Source organism: Cryptomeria japonica, chromosome 11 (genome assembly GCF_030272615.1).
Source record: "Cryptomeria japonica chromosome 11, Sugi_1.0, whole genome shotgun sequence".
Taxonomy (NCBI): domain Eukaryota; kingdom Viridiplantae; phylum Streptophyta; class Pinopsida; order Cupressales; family Cupressaceae; genus Cryptomeria; species Cryptomeria japonica.
Window position 1 is genome coordinate 306,828,425 of NC_081415.1, and position 22,118 is coordinate 306,850,542.

General features: G+C 36.1%; 1 protein-coding gene across 7 annotated transcripts in view; it reads right to left on the minus strand.

The window, feature by feature from the left end:
* Nucleotides 1-718: 718 nt before the first annotated feature.
* The window catches only part of LOC131071984 (twinkle homolog protein, chloroplastic/mitochondrial), a 270,809-nt gene continuing 249,409 nt past the window's right edge, over nucleotides 719-22,118 (minus strand). For 4 of the 7 annotated variants that reach the window (XM_058007998.2, XM_058007986.2, XM_058008006.2 and 1 more), the window contains one exon: nucleotides 19,467-20,201. In XM_058007998.2, coding sequence (XP_057863981.1) covers nucleotides 19,946-20,201 — 256 coding nt within the window. In that variant the 3' untranslated portion in view covers nucleotides 19,467-19,945. Of the gene's footprint in view, nucleotides 1,125-19,466; nucleotides 20,202-22,118 lie in introns of those variants that run through there. The other 3 variants (XM_058008018.2, XM_058008023.2, XM_058008011.2) reach the window with 3 other exon arrangements.

Genomic DNA, 22,118 nt, shown 5'->3' on the forward strand with positions numbered 1-22,118 from the left:
TGGATGGAAATGACATGTGTCCTTAAGAAGAAAAAGTGTCATGGGGAGGTGTTGGTGCCCAAAACCATAGATTGGAAAACCAAAGACTTGCCAAATCCTCAAGTAGTCCAATCAGCCTTGGCCAACGAACAAGGACAGTCAAGGACTAGATCCCTCTACACTTTAGGCTCCACTAAACCTAGGTGGGTATGCCTCTTCCTCTCAAGCACAAAAGAGGTTATTTATAGTGGATTTAAACCTTTTAGCAAGTTTACACAACTGACAAATTATTGTTCTGCAACTATGCTTTATTATGTGCTTTAAACAAATGCTTTGAAAAGAAATGATTGTGAATGTATATTGAAAATGATATTGCTTTCAGGATTTAAATGAAATTTGCATAGATTAGTTCATATAGGATTTGGGAAGAACATTTCTCTATCAAGGACCTTGAATGCATACAGATCAAAACCTTAAAAGATCAATAACAGACCAGTGCCTCTATCCAGGGATATATATGACACTTTGTGGACAAAATATCTTATCAACTCAAGAGAAAATTTCTCATCAACTATGAAGGTTCAGTACGCGTTACACAAACAATAAGAACTCAATCTTTCACTTAGTGCAATGACATGTGATTTACATCATAGCAAATATATAAACAAATTTATCAAGAGGACAAAGATAATCATCAACACAAAAGTGTACACAATATTTGGAAAAAGAAACAATGTACCTTGTATATTAATCTTCAAGAAATAATTGAATACCATAAGTTGCACTTGTAGATACTCCATTACAGATTGCTTGCACAAAATGATACTTCTTCTTCCTACAAACTTCTCTAATAGAAAATGATATTCAATCCTTGCAGTAGTATGTTCTTCTTATGACCTCCCCCCTTACATACAAAAATGACTCCCTATAAGTATGTGAATCAAAAGGCATATATGAAAGGACACACCCTTTCATGCATAGAAAGGAGTTACAGATAGTTTCCCTCCAAAGGACACACCCTTTAGTTTAATAAATAATTACAAATGAGAACCCTAAAAATACTAAATTATGCTTTAATAATGTGTCTTATATTCTCCGCCTCGATAAAACTCCTCAGCAAATATTCATCATCTTCTCATTATCTCCTGCACACAAGATAAGCCAATCAAATTCCTTGATTTGAAAATTAAACATATTCCACCTTAGCTTTTAGTTTGGAAGTCAATAATCTTTATATAAGTACTTGTTTAAAATAATTCAATAAAACCAAAGTATTTTCTTTCTTTTAAGAAAATAATGTGCAATATTAACATCCCTTGACATAAGATAATAATTTACCCTAAAAAGATTCTTATATCAAATAAAATAAAATAAAATACTTCCCTTTATAATGATATCCATGAATCAGTATCATTTTTTCGGTCAAACTTCCCCCCTCGATGAGTTGTTCTCATGTCTTATCGATTCGGTAGTTTCATCGATACCTTTTATTTTCGATGGGACCGCTTCTGATTTCTTCGATGAACTTTATGTCAATGAAACTGCCGCTTTCGGTGAGTCCTTTTAGAGATCCATCATAGCCTAGGTTTGTTCGATATGTCATTTTTTGATGACATGCCACATGACTGCCACTTCAGCTACTAACTCATCTTGACAGGACCCATTGTTTCACTTTGGTTCCTCTTTGTCGCTAATCCGCGATAGAAATTGATCATGCAACATTGCATAGCGGAATAGCGACATTCGTTGGATCTTCCATGACCGGCTTGTCCTTTATCTCAGCCTTTCGTTTCTACGCCCTACCACATGTTATTTCTGAATTGTTTCTGGAGTCCCTGCCCTGCCACCTTAGCACGGCCTCACTAACCGCCGAAATGAAACTCTTCTTTGTCGCCTAGCCGCGATGGAAAGTAGGACTAAATGTTATAAATCGGCCTAACTAACTATCAGGATTTGGTCTTTGAACTGCTTCCTTAGCGGGCCCCATCACTCGGTCGCCATGTCGTGGCGAATAAACATCGCACATCTTCTGATCGCAGTATAGCGACCACCGTCGGATCGACTTGGCCGACCGTCTGATCTTCCTTATCTACTCAGTCTTTAACCTTGCATGAGCGGCTCTCTCTTTTCTTTATCCATATGTGTCGCGTGTCACTCTTTAGTTCGCCCGCGGATCCACCTACCCACCACTTGAACCTGGGTTCTTCTTTTGCGCTCCGCCACATGGCACATCTTGATTCGCTTGTAGATCCACCAGGATGACACCTCATCTGCCACCTTGGTAGTCGCTATGTCGCAAGGGATATAGGTCTTGCAACTTCCTATCACGGTGTAGCGACTGTCGTTGGATCAATCTGCTCGATCTTTAGATCTGTCTAACTTGCTCGATCAAAAGCCTCCATCCTCGCCAATCTATCGTAAAACTTTGGTTGCCTTGAGATGCGCATTCACATGCGTGGGGTCCACTGGGTTCATCCTTCTTCACACCAAAAGCCATTTGTCTTTTGACAATTATCATACGAGTCGCTTTGGATTTAAGTGTTAAAAGAGCCTATCCCACAAACAATGTGGGATAAAGGCTTTCCCTCTTCTGACACAGCTCCATGTTCGTCAGTTATTCTCCTGCAAAATGATTTACTAACATCCGACTGAAAAGCTTGAATTTAGATTTGCCTTTAGAAAACATATCAAATAATCTCATATGAATCCGAAATTTGACACGTAGGTCTTGAGATATACATGAAATACAAAGGAATAGTTAATTTGACCTGAAGTGTTGAGATGAAAAAGAATTATGGTTCGAAAAGGTATACCTGCCTTGATTCTGGAATTTGTGAAACATATACATACCTCGAGCTAACCTCTTGATGGATGCATCAGACCTGGTCTCTGCAAGTTAGAATTGAACGAAATTACTTGATTATAGATGTTACACATGATTGAGCATAGAAATCTGCTTTTTGGCATAAATCTGGAACTCTAAAATTTAAAAAATTTAGGGTTCCAATGGGAGGAATTACATATGTCCTTGAGGAAACATGCCTATTTGGGAGAGAGACACCCAAATAGGAAGGTTCTACTCCAAATTTGAAGATATTCCCATATTTTAGGATATTTAAGATATTTCTCCAAATTTTAGGAAATTTCCCTTTTGGGAATGTGCACACATATGGTGAGGGAAAGAGGATAAGGTTGACTAAAACCTATGGTTAGGTAGGTCAGTAAGGTTAGGAGAAGGGTTTGATGAGAGTTAGAGTTAGGAGACATGTGGAAAAATAGAATTAATTTAATTAATTAATTCTATGAGGGAGCTAAGAGGAAAAAGTCAAAACGAATTAAATAATCAATTTATGCATTTGATTTATATAATAGAAGAAAGGGGACAAATTTAACTAATTGATTGATTTATGCTTATCAAATAGTTAATTAAGAGGGGACTATAACATAATTAACGGAATTAATTAGCTAGAAGGAGGAAACACTAATTAATTAAATAATGTGTAATTATTTAATTAAAGGTGCTCGAGATAACTAAATTTAATTAATTAAATTAATCAAATTTAGGTGTCTACATCAATAATACATTTTTTATAACTAAACTTTGCCAGCTACTAACATTTTGATGTTTTTTATTAAGGAAAATCAGGTTTTAAGGGACCCGAAACCCGCTTACATAATGAGGAGATAGGCAAAAGAGAAACTAGAAAGAATAGAACAAAGAGAGAAAGACTGCAAAAGAACAATAGAAAAAATAGCAGCCGAGGAAAAGAATAGCACAAAGCCAGCGAGAAACTGGCAAACTAAAACCAGATTACATATCAGATGAAAATCTTTATAGTCTCTCCCTCATCCTTAACCAGCATCATCATTGCATTATCTACCTCTTTCAGTTCTTTATTTTCCTGCATCTGTTGATTGTCTTTGGTCTTCAACTCCAGCTCACTAGTATTTTGCCTGGTTCTACGTCTGGAGGAGTGTACAACGGAACTAGATGTCGGCTCATCATCAATGATCACTGTATCTTTATTCTGCTTGTTCTTCTCCAGGCAAGCAACCAACACATTCATGTTTTGAGAAGACACCTTCAACACCATCAGACTATGCTCCATGAATTTCTTCAAAGCATTCTCAGTTTTTTGAATTCGGTTGTTCATCAGACCATTATCAACTTCACCCTTTTCTTTGATAATTCTCACAACATCTTCAAAATGCTTCAAATTTCCCTTAATAATGTCTTTTTCCGGCCAGTCTGGAATTTCTTCTTCATCCTCAGCATCACTAGTATCCTCTGTATCATCCTCTTTACCTTTAATGTTGATATCCTTAATCAAATTCTCAATTTTATAATCCAGGTCTCTATGTTTATTCTGAATGCTGGAGATGTTATCAATCACCCATTTCTGAAAATTGAATATTTCCAGGGTACTATTTCTGGCAACATTCAAAATGGAATCCGCGTTCTCCATAACCAGGGCGGATTCTGCATACCTAGGGTTTCCCTCCTCCATGTTGTGTTGAACATCATCCCTGCTATCCGATACATAAGGATTATCCTTCGCTTTTGGCTCTTCAACATCCTCTTTTCTCTACTCATCCCCTTCCTCGCCCTCAACCTCCTTCTCCTGCTCATTCTCCACCTCTTCTTCCACCTCCTTCCCCTATTCCTGCTCAGAACCAACATTCTCTTCCGTGTCTTCTTTAGCTTCATCACTAACCCTCAATTTCTTATGCAAAGGAAGATTAGAAGAATCTTCATCAGAATCAGAGCCATAATAACCCTCAGAAATGTGGGCATTCTCCACAAAGGGGTCATCCCTATTAGCCCTAGCTTTACCTTTCAAATGCTCATAAATTAACAAAATAAGGCCTTTGTGAGCAATGGGGTAGGATTTAGGTTTCTTGGCATGGTCGGCCAGGCTATCGTTAAGGGAAGAGGCCAAATAGAAGGGCAATGAAAACTTCGAGTCATGGCGAAAATGGTTAAGGATGACAAAGTGGTAATTGTAAACTTTTGAAAACCTTCCATCAACCATAAGGTATTCCATTAAAAATTTCAGCATTTTCTACCAGAAAGATTTTACCTGGTTAGGGAGGTAGTAGGACACATTGTCCTTCTTAGCAAACTGAACCCTTTCTTCTTCATTTTTAGGGAAATTCTTGGTAGCTTCCACCAAAAACTTGCGGTCTATGTACAATTCGATGCCTTCCTTCTACAATCTGGTAACCTTTGCCACCAAATCTTCATCCAGCTTCCATGTCTGGCCAAACAGAGTAACTTTATTATTGTTCCAGCCCTTGGCAAAACCATGTGAAACAGACTTCTTACTCCCATGCAGTTTCTCCATGTAATCAGTGAATCCATATATGTGCAACCTTCGCCATATTTTCCTTTCACTTTTCCAGCTATCACAGTTGGAAGGCTCATTGCGATTAAGATTTCCCCCCATAATGTAATGGTTGTTCAAGTCGAAACCCTCAACACAGTACAAAATAACCAAATGTTGAAGAAACAAAACATTGGAATCGAAAAACAAGGTGATTTTCTTGTTGTTTGAAAAGTCTTTTAAGACATTCAATATAAACCAGCACTTAATATGATTAGGTCCGTCACACCGGTGCTCATTATCATGATGCCTTAAACATGTAATCAACTGACACTCCACATCACTCCAATATCTGTCATTGAGATCTGAACCCAGAAAGGTAATAATGAAATTAACATGTGCCATGGACTCTATCAAATAATAATTGCTCATAGACTGCATTCTTACATGATACTTCTCCAATATACTTAGTATCCTCCGCTAAAATGACCCCTTCATTGGCTAATAAATCAGCTACCTTGTTACCTTCCCTAAAGGTATGGGTAATAATCACACTATCATAGGCATCTAACAATTTTTTAGCACTATCAATGATATTATGAATGTTCCAAGAGAGGGAACTAATACCTTTAATAGCCTGAATAATATTGAGAGAGTCCCCCTCCAGCATTATTCTTTTAAAATTAAAACTCTAAGAAAGTTGGAGACATTTTAACATTGCCAGAGCTTCTGCCACATTGTTGTTTTGAACTCCAAAGGGAGAGGCAACTGCAACAACACAAAAGCCATAAGAATTTCTGATGACTCCTCCCCCTCCATCCTTCCCAGGATTACCTTTAGCTGCACCATCAAAATTCACCTTAACCCAATCATGAAGAGGGAACCTCCACACAACATTATCTCTCCTGCTCTTCATATCAGATTTGCAGACCTTGTGTATCAACTTCCATTCAATTAGGATGTTTTTCTCATTATCAGTCATGTTAATATAGCTACAATGCTTGTTATTTTTGTGAATGGTATTGATGTTTTCTTTAATAGCCTTGCAAATATTTTGCAAAACCACCTGAGAAGAACACTTAGCCTCCCTGAAAATTCTATTGTTTCTCTCCTTCTAGATATGCCAATAGGTCATAGGAAGGACAAAGGACTAGAGGGTCTTAATAATAGGAAGCTTGGTAGGGAAGATCCATTGCCATATGACTTCCTTAAGACTATTGTGCATTACCCAATCAACTTCCCATTGCATCCAAACTTTACTCCAGATTTCCTAGGTAAAAGAACAATGAATAAACAAATGATCCACAAATTCAGCCTCTTTCTGACATAACTCACACCTATTAGGAATCATGAATCCTCTTCGAGCCAGGTTATCAATGGTAAAAATCTTGTTGTGAGTTGCAAGCCAAAAAAACATGTTAACTTTAGGAATGAGGAATCTATTCCAAATTTTAGTCCATATTGGGTTGCAGGCTTGAGCAACACTAAAATTACCCCTAGGATTACTCTTCCATAGGAACACATCATTGGAATCTTTACTAATAGAAAAGGACAACAAATCATGCTGGAGCAATGAAAATCCAGCATAAACTGCATCAAGTCTGACCCATTTATTCTCCTTCCAATAATTACAAATCATAGGACCATACCTCCTTTTGCATTCTTCAATGAATTGGCTGCAATCCTGGTTAAAAAGAGGCTCATCTTTAATCCAGACATCCTCCCAAAATCTGATTTTATCACCTTTGCCAAGGACCCATCCAGCTCCAACTTTAGCAACTTTAATAGATTTGATCATACTATTCCATATAAAAGATCCAGCAGGGATATCTTCAGAATAGAGAAGAGAATGAATTGGTTGGTTATGTATGTATTTATCAAACCTCACCCTACTCCAATCTTTCTTAATACCATATGCCCTCCAAATCTATTTAGCTAACAAGGCTTTGTTGAAAGGTTTGAGAGCTTTAATACCTAACCCCCCATTACTTTTAGGAGTACAAACTTTATCCCAGACAACCAACGCAATCCTTTTCTTATCTTCTACACTAGACCAAAGAAATCTTTTCTCAATTCTTTCTAAAGCTTCAACAAATTTGACCAGTATACTAAACAAGCTAAGAGCATAAACAGGCAGATTCTGAAGAGTAGCTTGAAGAAGATGAAGCTTACCAGCCTGAGATAGTATAGATCCTTTCCAACCTGCCAATTTTTTGTTGAGTTTGTCAATTAAAGAATTCCAGAAAGTGTCTGGAGGAGCCAAACCAAGAGGGAGACACAAATAAGTACAAGGGAGCAGCTCCACCTTACAACCAATTATGTTAGCAATCCTCTGCCGCCTCAATAATGGGGTATTGATGAAGTAAATAGCAGATTTCTCCCAATTAACCTGTTGTCCAGTAGCAAGGGAATAAGATCTAAGAGCACCTTTGAAGGCAACAACTTCACTCACAGAAGAATATCCCAACAAAATTATATCATCAACAAACTGTTGATGTGTGTAGGAGACATTAGCAGAAGAGGGTTGTAACCCTTTGATGGTTTTATTCATTTTCAACTTGTGAATCGGTATGCTCAAACATTCTGCCAAGATAGTGAAAAGAATAGGCAAAATAGGGTCTCCTTGCCTAAGACCCCTAGAAGATTTAAAAAATCTGGACAGAGATCCATTAATAAGAATAGAAAAAAAATGGTGTAGATATCAATTCTCTAGTAATTTTAATAACCTTCTCATCAAATCCAAAGGCCTCCATGACCCTGAAAAGAACCTGCCATTCCACTCTATCATAGACTTTTGCCAAATCCAACTTTATAAGAAATCCCTCTTTGTTTGCAGCATTAAGAGAGTGGATATTCTCATGCACAAGAATAATAGAATCCAAAATTTGTCTGCCTGGGACAAATCCTTTTTTCTCCTTAGAGATAACAAAGGGGAGAACAACCAGTAATCTAGAAGTCGAGACTTTTGAAATAATCTTGTAAAAAAAATTACAAAGACTTATTGGCCTAAACTTTCCCATATAATCAGCTCCAAACACCTTTGGAATTAGAGCAATAAAAGTAGAGTTGATTTCTTTAAGAATTCTTCTGGATCCAAAGGATTCTTTGACAACATTGGTCGTGTCTTCCCCAACAATATGCCAATATTCCTAAAAGAAAAACATAGGAAAACCATCCGGACCCAGAGCCTTATCCCCTTATCCTGATGAGGTCCAATAATCTTAGGAATGTTATCAACCAGGTCTTGTTGCTTAACAATGTCAATTTCCTTACTACCTGTCAAGAGGTTAGAGAAGAACCTAACAGCTTCGTCACCAATGTCATAATCTTTGAGAAGAATTTTGTCATCAACAATTAATCTAGAGATTCTGCTAGCAACTTTATGCTTCATAGACGTCATATGAAATAATTTAATGTTTTTATCACCGACTTCTAACCAAATAGCCCTAGATCTTTGCCTCCAATAGATTTCTTCTCTTGATATTGTGTTGTGTAATTTGGCTAGAACCTCATCTTCTTTAGCCTTGGGGAACATCTTATAACCATCTTTCTGAATTGAGTTTTAAATCTGTTCTAATTCCTCCTTCAACTTCCTCTTGGATTCAAAAATATCTCCAGAAACCTTTTTGTTCCAGATCTTAATGTTCCCTTTGGTGTTTCTTAATTTTTTAGCAACTTTGAACATGACAGATCCATCCATAGTAATATTCCACCATTTGGCAATGGAAGTTTCCAAGAAAGGGTGTGAAATCTACATTTTTTCAAACCGGAATGGAAAACAACGTTTGCCCTTAATTGAATAAAGATCCGATCCTATTTTGTTAATAACAGACAAAGAGCATCTATACTTAAGGACCCAGTCAGGAGTGATAAGGGATCTGTCTAGCCTTACCTGAATAAGATCTCCTCCATCCCTTCGGTTAGACCAAGTGTAGGAAGCTTCAGAAAGATCAACATCAATCGGGGCATTGGCATTGATGAACTCCATAAGGTCAATCCTGCTATCCAGTGGAGCTTGAGTTCCTCAAAATTTGTCAATTTCTTGCAAAGGGGTGTTGAAATCTCCCATCAACAGCCAATTGTCCTGAGAAAAAAAACCCCTTTTCTGTTGGATTTTGTCCCAAAACTTACTCCTAGCAGCTAGCTTTAGAATTTGGAGCATAAATGTTGGTAACCACCCATTCCTGTCCTTCAACAATACATTTTGATGTTAGCTCCACTCAAACCACAACATTTATGTTCACAACATCACATTTAGTTAGTTTAGAAGTCTAGATTTGAAGTGATTAGCAAGTCAAGAGTTTCATTTCCACCAATTTTATGAATACCTCAAGTTCATTGTAGATGAGTTACAAGGTCATATTTTCGTCACTCTAAAATGTATTGAAAAAGTTTTGCAAGGTTTTATTTATGTGAAGATCATGCATCTAAGGAGATTTATTTTTGAGACATTATAATTAAGAGTCAAAAAGAAATCTTGTATACAAATGAAAGTCATTATAAAATGTGTATTTTTAATTAAAAAAACTCACAACTGATGTCTTTATATGACTTCTATTTTGCATTACATGTAATCCTCAAATAAATAGAGGCTTTAGACTTTGACTACTTGGTGGTAAATGATGTGCTTGATTATATTTTATTTGATTTTAAATGTCACTCATGAAAAGTGAAAGCTTAAAGAGGGATGAAGTAGATATCAAACATAATGGAGAAGACAAAGGAAGGATTTATCAGGCTTGAAGACTAAACACAATTTAATTAGAGTCTAGAGACATAAGAGGATAGAAGCTTTTTATCATCTAGAGATAATTTCTGACTTCGATATAGTACACTATGAGAAGCCTTAGTTTTCATCTTAAGTTCATGGTGCAAGGGGGCATGACATGCATTTTTTGTAATTGAGTTTGTCTCGATTCATAGTTTTACATAACATTTATTTTTGCTTTATGGATAATTGAGTTTGTCTTGATCCATATTTCTGCAAGTTTACACTTGTTGATAAATGTGTCAATCTAATCCACAAAAGGAGGTCAATTAATATGAATAGTTGAGTAAACCTTGATTTAAAAGATGGTTGGTGTTTGTGTTATTGCATATAATTGAATGTCTATGTTCATGTTTGGTTGGTGTTTTTCTTGTAGATAATGGAGTTTGTCTTGATTTAGAAGAGTAGTTTACTTCAGAATAATTAGATTACTCAATTCACAATTATTTTGCAAGTTTGATACTCAAGAGATCCATTGATTGATCCAATTTGGTGTTTCCTAGATGAGCAAAGAAGATTGGCAAAGGTGCTTCATTCCTTGTAACGTTTTCTGCTTTGTTTAGAATTATGTAATAAAGGAAAGAATGCTTATTTTTTTATTTATGTTGGAGTATTACATAATAGATATATAAAATAAAGGTTAGTTCAGGATTAGTAAATAAAACAATAGTTTGTTAGTTGAGAGTTACTTGTAAGAAGTTTTGGTAGTTAGTATGTGAATCAATGATTTTATAACACAATGCAAAGTAATGTAAAAATTAATATGAAAAATCCCAATAACATGAAAATATCATTTTATTATGGGAATGATCAGTCCGACAAGAGCAAAGATGGAGAATGCTTTTATCAAGAGCAGGCGTGGACAACGCCATTTCCTCTGCAGTACCAAAACGAAGGACTATTAAGTATTAGAGAAGCATATGGAAAAAATGGAGAACTTTCCACAAACGACCTTCAGATCCCCCCGTGCTCCTGCTAAAATTTCAAAGTGGATTCGGCTTTCCATTGAAAAACTCCAGGGCCTCAAAAGACTCCTCAACTTATCAAGTGCCCTAGCGGAACGCAAACAGGGGATTTTTTTAAGGGTTTCTGGCCAAACAACCGGTAATATCCTAATCCAGGTAATAAGCGTTGGGTTTTCACTCGGGTCCTCGCAATAATGGATTTTCTAAGGGTTTCTGGCCAAACTAGCTAGAATATTATAAACCAAATAGGCGTTGGCTTTTTATCGATCAAAATAGAAACGGGATTCCTTGGAGCATAAATCAGATTCAGGTAAATAATGGATTCATATTGAACAGAAAGGAGGAGGAGAAGCACTTTATGAACCAGATGGAAAACCCTGATACAAGAGTGACGAGGGCAAATATAATCCCTTTGAATAAAAGAGGAACAAACTCTTTTGGCTTCCACATTCAAACGAAACACATCCAAAGGAAAGATAACTTGGAGACTCAATCTAGAGATTCAAGGGAGCTTATGGGGATAAAAACCAAATCTTCTTGGAAACCCAGAGAATTGCCACGAAGAGAGAACCATAAATATTCAAGAGCTTCGGGAGTCACTCAAAATGGGATAAAAAAGACTTTGAAGATAAGAGGAGGGTAGGCAAACGGGTGGACTTCCAACAACAAACAAAGATAGGGGTCTTACCTAAGGAAGCAAAGTGGATGAGGAAAATCCCTGGAAGCAAACTCTTTGTGTTGCCTTCAGAGTTTGTTACACCCACTGTTGAACGCCTGAAAGAAAGAGCCTTTTTAGCGGAGTGGTGTGGCACGGGGTAACCAAGAAGAAATTAAAGAGTGGTGGATTCGAGCATTTCTAGGTAAGGTCAACATTCACCCTCTTCAAAATGATTTTCTACTAGTAGAATGCTTAGATTATAACTTGAAACAAGAAATACTTTATGAAAAACCCCTTTTCTTCAAGGGGTCTAGTTTTTATCTGATGAACTGGTCACCTGGCTTTGACCCTTTAAACTTCAAGATTCAAAAAATACCCATGTGGTTTAGCTTAGTGGGTCTCCCTTCTGATTATTGGAGTGGGGAAGCCATTATTAAAATTGGAGATGCATTAGGATCCTTTCTAGGTGTTGAAGAGGAATTTTTGAATGGGAAAATTGGGGATACAACAAATGTCTATGTAGAAATAGATACAGATTTGGGATTTTATAGAGAAATTGAAATCAACTCTAAAATAGGGAGGTGGAAGCAAAAGGTCATTAGGCTAATAGACAACACTAGGTCGATGTCTTTTGAGAGAATTTATGGACTCTGGTTGTTCCACATTTCACCTAATTGGACCCAAAAAATTTGACCACTCAAGCCCAAGAGAAGAAAGTCTAAGAGAAGAAGACATTAATATCCATGATGAAATGAGGAAGATGAAGAATCTAGAAGAACACAGGAAGGGAGAAATGACAAATATCATGTATTGCTCCAAGATGGTTCCTTTCAATAAAAAAAATGTTTGGGTAACATCAAAAGTAAAAGCGATGTTAAAAAAGAAGAAAGCAAGCTCCTGTAAAGGCATGGCCACAATAGGTAAAGGAAAAACAAATAGGTGTCTTGAATAGGAAAATAAAGAGAGTTAAGGGACATAGCCCAATACAAGATGTTCATGAAAAACCAGTATTTGAGAAACAATGATTAACAAACCTTCTTGGAGACATGAAGGTTTTGAAAATGGATATCTTCAAGGAATTGGAGAAAGTATATGGAGATAATGATAGAAGATCATTGGTAGAAAGTAGGAAAACACCCATAGTAGAATCAAAATAGAGTCATGATCATAAATTGGGTAGGTCGGTTGAGCTTTTTGTAGAAGGTCAACAAGAAAGGAAGACCTCGCCATTTAATCATAAAAGGGACGAGCCCCTAGCTCAAGAGAAAGAAAAATCAAAATCTTTTAAAAAATTTCTTGATTAAGAGGAAATATTTCAAAATCCACTATCCTCGCCAGACCTCATGAATCTAAAGGAAAATATTCAAATCTATTAGATTATATGGAAGAAGATGAAGATCTAGACAATCAAATCATGGAAACCCCTCTTGCAACATTATACTCATAAGCAAAAGAGAAAAGAAGGTAGGGAATCAAGCAATTAACAAGCTTAAAACCCAAACCAAACTTTAGAATGGACTCAGCGAAAAAAGATAGAAAAACGTTAAAAAAACAAGGGATTAGGGAGGGTAGGGAAGAAGGTCAATTCAAGATCACTGAAATCATGAAAGTAGGGAAGGGAATTTCCCTTCTTGAAGAATCATGAAAATCTTTTCATGGAATGTTAGGGGCCTTCATGCCCCTAACAAAACGAGTGTGATCAAGAGAAGAATCCTTTTGACCAACTCATAAATTATCATGTTACAGGAAACCAAGTTCGACCCAAAGGAAATGACATCTTTTGGTGAACAATTAAAGGGACATATACAAAGAATGTAAAGTAGAATCAACGCAAGCAGTGGGTGCCTCAGGTGATTTAGCCATATTGTGGAAACCAACAATTTTTAACTTTGAAAAGATAAGGGAGGGGAGGAATTGGATGGTTGGAGAAGTTAGAAGCATTGGATTGAACCTAGCCTTCATACTCATAAATGTATATGGTCCAACATCAACTACAACAAAGAAGGAAGTATGGACAAAAATAGAAAATTTATTAGCAGTTTGCTTTGCTCACAGCAAAATATTGTCATTGGAGGGGACTTCAACGCATGGATTGACAGGAAGGGATTGCTGGAGATAGAGTTCGCGGACAATATTTACACGTGGAATAATAGGAAAAGTGGTTTAAGCAATATAGCTGAAAAAATAAACAAGTTCTTCTGGTCAGGAGACTTATCTACCTTCCTTTACACTTTTGAATGTAAAGTCATCCCTTGCTTAGGTTCAAATCAGTACCCTATTATGCTACAAATATTAGGGGAACAAAAGCTCATCAAACCTCCATTCAGATTTGAATACATGTGGTTCAAAGACCCCGACTTCATGATGTTAATAGAGAAATGGTGGAAGGAGACTAGATTTGAGGGCTCAAAACTTTTTTGCTTTGTATCCAAATTGAAGCTAATTAAGAAAAGATTATTAGAATGGAATGGGACCCATTTCAAGGACATTTTTCAGAACAAAAAGAACTTAGAAAATCAACTAGAAGAGCTAAATGAAAAAGTGATCAAAGATGGTATGTCTCAAGTAGAATATCTTAGAGAGAAGGAGATACTTGCATATTATGAGGACATATTAGGAAAAGAGGAAATATTTTGGAAGCAAAAATCCAGAAAAAATTGGCTTCAAGCAAGAGATGGGAATACAAAAAAATTCCACAATGCCACAAAACAAAGAAGAGCTTATAATAGTATTACTAGGCTTGAGGTAGATGGAAATCAGATCATAGAAATCGTGATATCATCAAGAGGTAAATTGTTAAGTATTTTGAAAATCTACTTATAAATGAAAAAGGATCAAACCTCTTGGAACAAAACAAATTGTTGACTTTTATTCCAAAACTAATTTCTGAGGAAAAAAACAAAGCTTTGAATGCTAGTTTGTCTATGGAGGAAGTGGAACAAGCAGTAAAACAACTCCCATCTCAAAAAGCCTCAGGTCTAGATGGTTTCCTAATAGGTTTTTTCAGAAGTATTGGGGTATCTTGGGGAAAGACCTTGTGGAGCATTGGAAGGTGCAAGAAATTCAGGGAAAATTCTAAAGGAAATTAATAATACTTTCATTACCCTCATACCCATGATAGAGAAAGCAACAAAACTAGAAGATTTTAGACCAATATCATTATGTAATACCATATACAAGATACTATCCAAGGTAATGGCCAATAGACTCAAGCCTCTACTAAATGGAATAATCTCATAATTACAGATGATATTTGTACCAAGAAGGTCCATTCTTGATGGAGTATCATTGCTCAAGAAGTGATTCATACCATCCAAATCACAAAAGCAATAAGAATGTTGATTAAGATAGATATCAAAAAGGCGTATGATAATGTTGATTGGAGGAATCTATGCAAAATTATGCAATCTTTTGGCTTCAACAAACAATGGGTTAATTGGATTTATGAATGCATTTCAACTCCAAGATTTTCCGTTCTAATCAACGGGACCCTGGAAGGATACTTTAGCTCTTCGAAGGGTCTTAGACATAGTAATCCCTTGTCTCCTTTCCTCTTCATCATAGTAGCAAAAACACTAGGTGGATGCATACAATTTAACCACAACATAAAGAGAATTGACGGCATTAGAGTGATAAGAGATATATCTGCAACACATTAGTAATTTGCAAATGATACTTTATTACTAGGAACAACAAAGAGAAAAGAAGCCAGAATTTTCCTAGAGATCCTTTCAAGCTACGAGAAAGCATCAGGACTAGCAATCAACAGAAACAAATAAAAAATATTTTTCTTAGAAACATCTCCCAATATAGAAAACAAAATCCTTGACATCTTAACATTCAAAAAAGGTCATCTACCTTGTATATACCTTGGCATACCATTAGACAAAGGATTAAGAAATTCTAAACTATGGGATCCACTGAAAGACAAGATGGAAAGAAGATTGAGCTCATGGAAAGGCAAATGGTTCTCTTGGGCAAGTAGAATAATAATGCTAAAGGCAGCGATCTCAGTGTTACCCATCTATCCCTATCATATATGGCTTTAACAACAGGAATGAACACTTCCTTGGTACAAAAAATGAGAAATTTTTTCTAGCAAGCTACTGAAATAAAAAACAAGATTGCCTTAATCGCATGGGACGGAATAATAAAACCAAAGGAGTAGGGAGGATTAGGAATCAAGAATCAAAATATACAAAATCAAGCTCTCTTAGAACCAAATTGGTGTGGAGAATGGTCAAGGACCCACAACTGAAGTGGGTCAAACTAATGCAAAAGAAGTATCTTAATGGAAATGAATCTAATGATATAGTTAGAATTAGTAACCCTCCAAAGGGTTCAAGAATCTAGAACTTCATCCTCAAATGTAAAGCAATAATTGTGGACTATGTATCATGGGACGTTCATGATGGCCAATCATGTTTATTTTGGGAAGATTCTTGGGGAGGGTATCCAAGTATAGATAGTTTAATAGCAGTAGGAAGAACCAAGAACATACTCAAGCAGATATGGGGAAAATAAAGTTAGAAACTATGTAAACTTCCTTCATGGTGACCTAGCTCTAGGTCGGGAATGGAGAAGAATGGAAGGTCTCCCTTTACCTCATAATGAAGTTATGTAGCTAAACAAAATCCTACAAAAGAGACAATTAGTATTCAAAGAAGGTAAGGATTCATTGATTTGGGCAACTACCAATCACAGACAATACAACGTCAAGGAAGGATACAATTTACTTGCAAATCAAGGAGAAAATAGAAACTTGGATATACAGGCAAAACTATTCTGGAGTAACAAAATTATCCCAAAAGCAAGCATTTTCAATTGGCTAGCAACAAGAAAAAAGATATTAACAATGGATAGATTTATAAAAATGGGTTATGAAGGCCCCTTATGATGTGTTGTATGCAAAGCCCAAGAAGAAGATGCAGATCGCTTATTATTAAATTGCCCTTTGCAACTAGATGTTGGAGGTGGTTATGTGCTAAGCTAGGTTGGACTACAACCCTCCGTAACGACATCATTTCCTCATTCCAAAGTTGGCCTATTAGACCAAAAGATGGACTTTTAAGTAGGCTCTGGGAAATCAATCCCTCAACTTTAATATGGGAAATATGGAAAGAAAGATTTAAGTCTTTGATAATAAAGCTAGACAATATGAATCATTTCTCAATATTGTAGAATCTTCAATACTGGAGAACATCAATAGCAAGATAACTTTAAAATTAACTCCTAAAGGGACTTTTACATAATGGGATGAAAATATGAGACTTAGATGGGTAGGCATTATAATTCCTCTCTACTATGGAAGCAATGAGGAATCAAATAAAAAAAGAGTTGAAACAAAATGGGTTCCACCTCAAATGGGTTGGTTAAAACTGAAATTTGATGGTGCATCAAAAGGAAATCTAAGTCCATCAGGGGTAGGTTGTATAATTAGAGATCACGAGGGAAAGACCATGGGCAAAATTGTAGTCCCTCTTCCCAGAGATACCAACAACATTGCATAACTTTTTGCCTTCGAAATTTGGAATGCAAAAATCAAGGAACCAAGAAAATAGCAATAGAGGGGGACTCAAGCCTTAACTATTAATGCAATTAGAATGGCTTCTACACCTAATTGGAGACTAAAAGCACTATTAGAAAGAACTATGATAGTATGAAAGAATTTTGATAGTTATACCATAAACCATACCTACAAGGAGGCTAATAAAGAAGCAGATGAACTATCTAAACTCGTTGTAGAAGGAGTTGAAATAAAATCATGGTCAAAAACATAAGGACAAAGCAAGGTAGGAGGTGAATCATTCTAAAGCATGGAGCTTAAGGGGATGCAAAGCTTCAAGTAATGATGGTCGAGGAAGAATTAATAGTCCAACAATACTCTTATTACATAAACTTCAAGATAAGCTTACTACTAAGAGAATTGGAAAGAAACAGGCAAAAGATAAAAGAGGAAAGGCATATTAGAAGCATGGTTAAATAATAGACTTGTCCCTAAGAAAATCACATGTATACATCTAGATTATAAGACAGGGCCACAAAAATGCAAAGGAAAAGGCTGAAATTAAATATCTATATATTTTTGAACTTTGATATATTTTTTTGTAATGGTTTAAGGGCATCAAATAATGAGATATAATGATGAACTGTGATATGCTTTAATGATGACAATACAATTATTAGGTAATTAGCTTTAAGAGCCCATCCTTTTTTTATTTTGAAGTTTATGGAGGTTAGATAGGAACTGATAGGAATGGATGGAAGGAAGAATTCCTTTGCTTTCAGATGTTTATGAAAACCTTTTATGTTCATATATTTTTGGTTGTCATTATATATATATATCATTCTATTATTTTGTTGTGCAATAATGATTTGATTAAATGCCTTTGTCTTTGCTCTACCATTTAAATTAGACACTTTGACTAGGTGTAGATTTTTTTTTGATATGGTGCAAAGTCTCAACTATGCAACTATGTTCTCTACAAGAACTAGTTTCTTTCTTATACATGAAGATATTGACAACATTAGCAACTTAGAAGATAAAAATATGTTGCAAATTGTGAAGCATTTGATCATCGATAATCTAGCCCCACTTTCTAAGGGTTAATAGGAGACAGTGGCTTGTCTAAATTCTAAGCTCTCCTAATTTGTATTAGTAATAAAGATTATTTGTTTTGAGTAAGATTCTATCGAGTCACTTTTGATGGAAATTTAACACAAGAATTGTGGAATGTTATTTTTGCTCTTGATAAGATAGGGCACACATTATTTTCCATCATTAATGTGCCATGTGAAAACCTCCATAAATTTGAGTAATAACTTATACTCTTATAAAACATTAATTAAATAATATAAAATGAATAAATTATTTGAATATTAATAATATTCTAAAGAAAAAAATATTATTACAAACTTTTAAAATCCAATACTCTAACACAACTTTTTTAATTCTTAAATACCGTACCCAAATTACTATTAAATCCTTATTTCACTCTTCAAACAAATGAAGATAGAGAAGTTATCACGTCGGAGATTATTTCATGCATATAAATATTTCAACATCCAACAAGATGCTAACAATAAATTGCCGCTTGCACTATGTCCCCCGTCTCCCAATGGGGAAAATAAGAAAATGCACCGTTTTTCAATGAATATTGGTAAAATACTTCACGCCAAGGCAAGTTTTTATTATGCATTGATAAAGGTTAAAAGTAACTTTATTTTATCGACTCACTTGGGTAACGTGATTAGTTTAACGTATCGAGCATTCAATTGCCACTTTTGGTTCAACTTACCAGCCAATCTGAACACTTGTAATGCAATAACATTAATAATTTCAAAGTACCATGAACCAGCACCCTTGGCCAGCCAATCCAAGCCATACAACAAGCTTCCACCATTCGAGACAGACAAAAACTACTTACACTCTTGGATACGAAAACACAAGTCAAAAGATATCAAACTACACACCTTATGGGAAAAATGGCAACTTAGCTTGACAATAAATCTGAAATTTTCAAGCAAGCAATGCATTCCTATTTAGATTATGGCCTTGTATTGATATAAAAAACAATTTCATCTTTCTCAACAAATTCCATTTGAATTTTCTTTTTCTTTCCTGTTTCAGTGGCACCATTCATCATAAGATGTAGCAATCCTTGAAATCTCGTGTCCAGCCCACAGAAAAGTAGCTAAGCATAATTAAATTTTCTCTTCCAAACAACTGGTGTATTAAAGTTTATGGCCAGATTTCATTAAAGGCGTCGAAGTTAAATGATTCAAATGCTCATTTTCAGATATTAAGTAATCAAGAAAAGGAAATAGAACTATAAATGTGTATATATGATTTTTATATACAACGATCTCGAGAGTGGAATATAAAACAAAAATTTACCAAAAAATAATCCTGGTGCATTGCACACTAAAAAATGGTTTAGTCGGATGCAAATAAGATACAACCATACACACCAGGCGACTGTCCTTGTATCCACGGAACTGAGATCTTCAAATGAATGAAAAGAATTTCACCTGTTTGTGATTGGTCAATTTGGATAATTTTAAAAAAAAGCTGTAGTTAAATTCGTTTCGGTTGATCCCAGCCTGAGTGCTTTCTGGCTGATGGCCACCGCTCAATTCATTCTGGCTGGCCTTTGTCTTAGCAATTTCCATACCACTACTATGACCCATTTCTTGGCTGCTTAATTTGTGAGATTCCTCTCTTTTGACTGTCTACTGTGTGGAGAAGCATTCATGCCTTTAGTTTCGTGCCAGAGATTGCTGAATAGTAAAAGGCAATGTTCAAAGGCAAGCTGCTGTTTGGAAGTGCAGTAAGATTCAAAAGGAAAAAGGATGTACTTGGAATGCTGTCCATGTACACCAATTGAATAATGAATATACTAATTTGTGACAAAATTGAGTAGATTATATCATCCAGGATGATTTGGAGTTCACCGCATAACATCAAAATATTCACCAGTGACCCTGCGTACAAAACACAAAAAAAACTAGATTCCTGAAAATTATGCATGTCTAATCTATGCTTCTTTATCAGATTGAAAGCTCTAAAACCATCAAGAACTGAAGATAATTTGGCATATCACAAGTACAAAACACAAAAGTCATCTTATTAACACCCACTTCCATTTTTTTGACTCATACATCTAAGCCAGGCAATTGAAGTCCAATTTGTTAATACACATGCGTACAGCTTATATTTGTCATCTTCGAAATATTGAGAAAGTTTTGGAACAAAAGTTGAGGAAATCCATATGATTCTAAAAAATAAGTGACTTGAGTAAATAAACATAAAAAGCTATGCTGCTTCATTGAGATGAAAAAAACCCTCAAATGGTGGATGAGGTACCAAGTAACAAGAACTGAATGTCCATTTGTATCTATCGTATTTTAAGTCTTTCTATCTATGAATTTTGGTTTTGGTTAATCAATGTTATATATGCAAAGCCTTCAGCGCCATAAAAACAAATCATATCCTTCGACAATACTATGACCAAAATGTCTTAAGCTTTCAAAATAAATATTATTTATTTAAGTGGCTATCACAATAAATTTTCTATAAAAGATCGCATCAGGAAATTTTCTATGCTGTTTTTAATTGTTATTTGTCAACAGATTAGACGGCTCACCATGTCAAGTTTTACCAATTCCAATTTTAAGTTGATAAAGAAGAGTCAACATATCATTTTCACCCCATCAGACTGCATGGTACAAGGATGGATATATTCTCTAACATGATATTTTTCTTCATACATTTCCAGAAATTGTGCCTATTTTTGTTCAAGATGATTGTAGTGTCATAAAATCACGAACCTCGCAATTTTCGACCACATTAGGGTCCTCACGCATGTGAACTGAATCCCTAGGCCTGATCGGAGACCGGAGACTTGCTCGACGCCTGACAACCGCATCGTGCTTGCCCTCCGCACTGCCTAGATTGCATCCTGTCCTGCAGAAAAGGGCATGACAGGGGCGTGGCGCCCCTGTCCCCTGGCCCATTTTGGGGCGGGACCCTTTTCAAATGTGCTTTGGAGGTTGCACATTGAGCTGAAAAACTCCCCCAGTGTTGGCCTGCGACGGAAAATCAGTCAATTAGCCCTAATTGACGAGTATATAATTTGCATTTGCCCTCTCATTTGCATAAGTGGAAAAAGGGGGACGAGTGGGAAGTTTACATGAGATCAAGCATTCAAAAGCATTCAAGCATTCCTTTCCAGCATTAAGCATTCTCAAGTCTCCCTTCAAGGCTAGGTGTTGCATTCAAGTCAAGGATTCAACCATTGAAGAGGAGATTCATTCCAACATTCAATTCTACACAAGCAAATCTACCTACATTCTATCTACAACCTCCCTTGAGGTGACTTACATTTCAGTCTTTCATTTACATTCACTTGCAAGTACTTTCTTTCATCATTTGGTTAATTCCAAAACTGCGGTTTGACCTAAGGCAAACCCCCAATCCTAGCACCTTTCCCTCTCTTTTCTGTGTGTAGGTTGCAAATGCACAGCTATACTTTCGGATTTGAGCTCCATTTGCAGAGGCGGAAAAACCCTTTTCGCTTTGCAGATTTTTCGGAGGACCGTGTACACTCCCACCACGATCCAGGCAACTTTTCCTCAAATTCGCAGGGCGGCTTCATCTCGACAGATTATTGTCAGATCCAGGTGCATAACTTCATCCCACTCCCGCCACGGTCCAGGCAACTTTTCCTCAAATTCGCAGGGCGGCTTCGTCTCGACAGATTATTGCCAGATCCAGGTGCACAACTTCATCCTATGCTTCTATATTGAGTTATAATCAGATCTTTGTCACTTTTACCCTTGCTCGTAAGTACACAATTCAATCAATTCAAATCTCAATCTCAAAAGAGGGGATTCACTTACCATCACTTAGAATTCAATCTCTT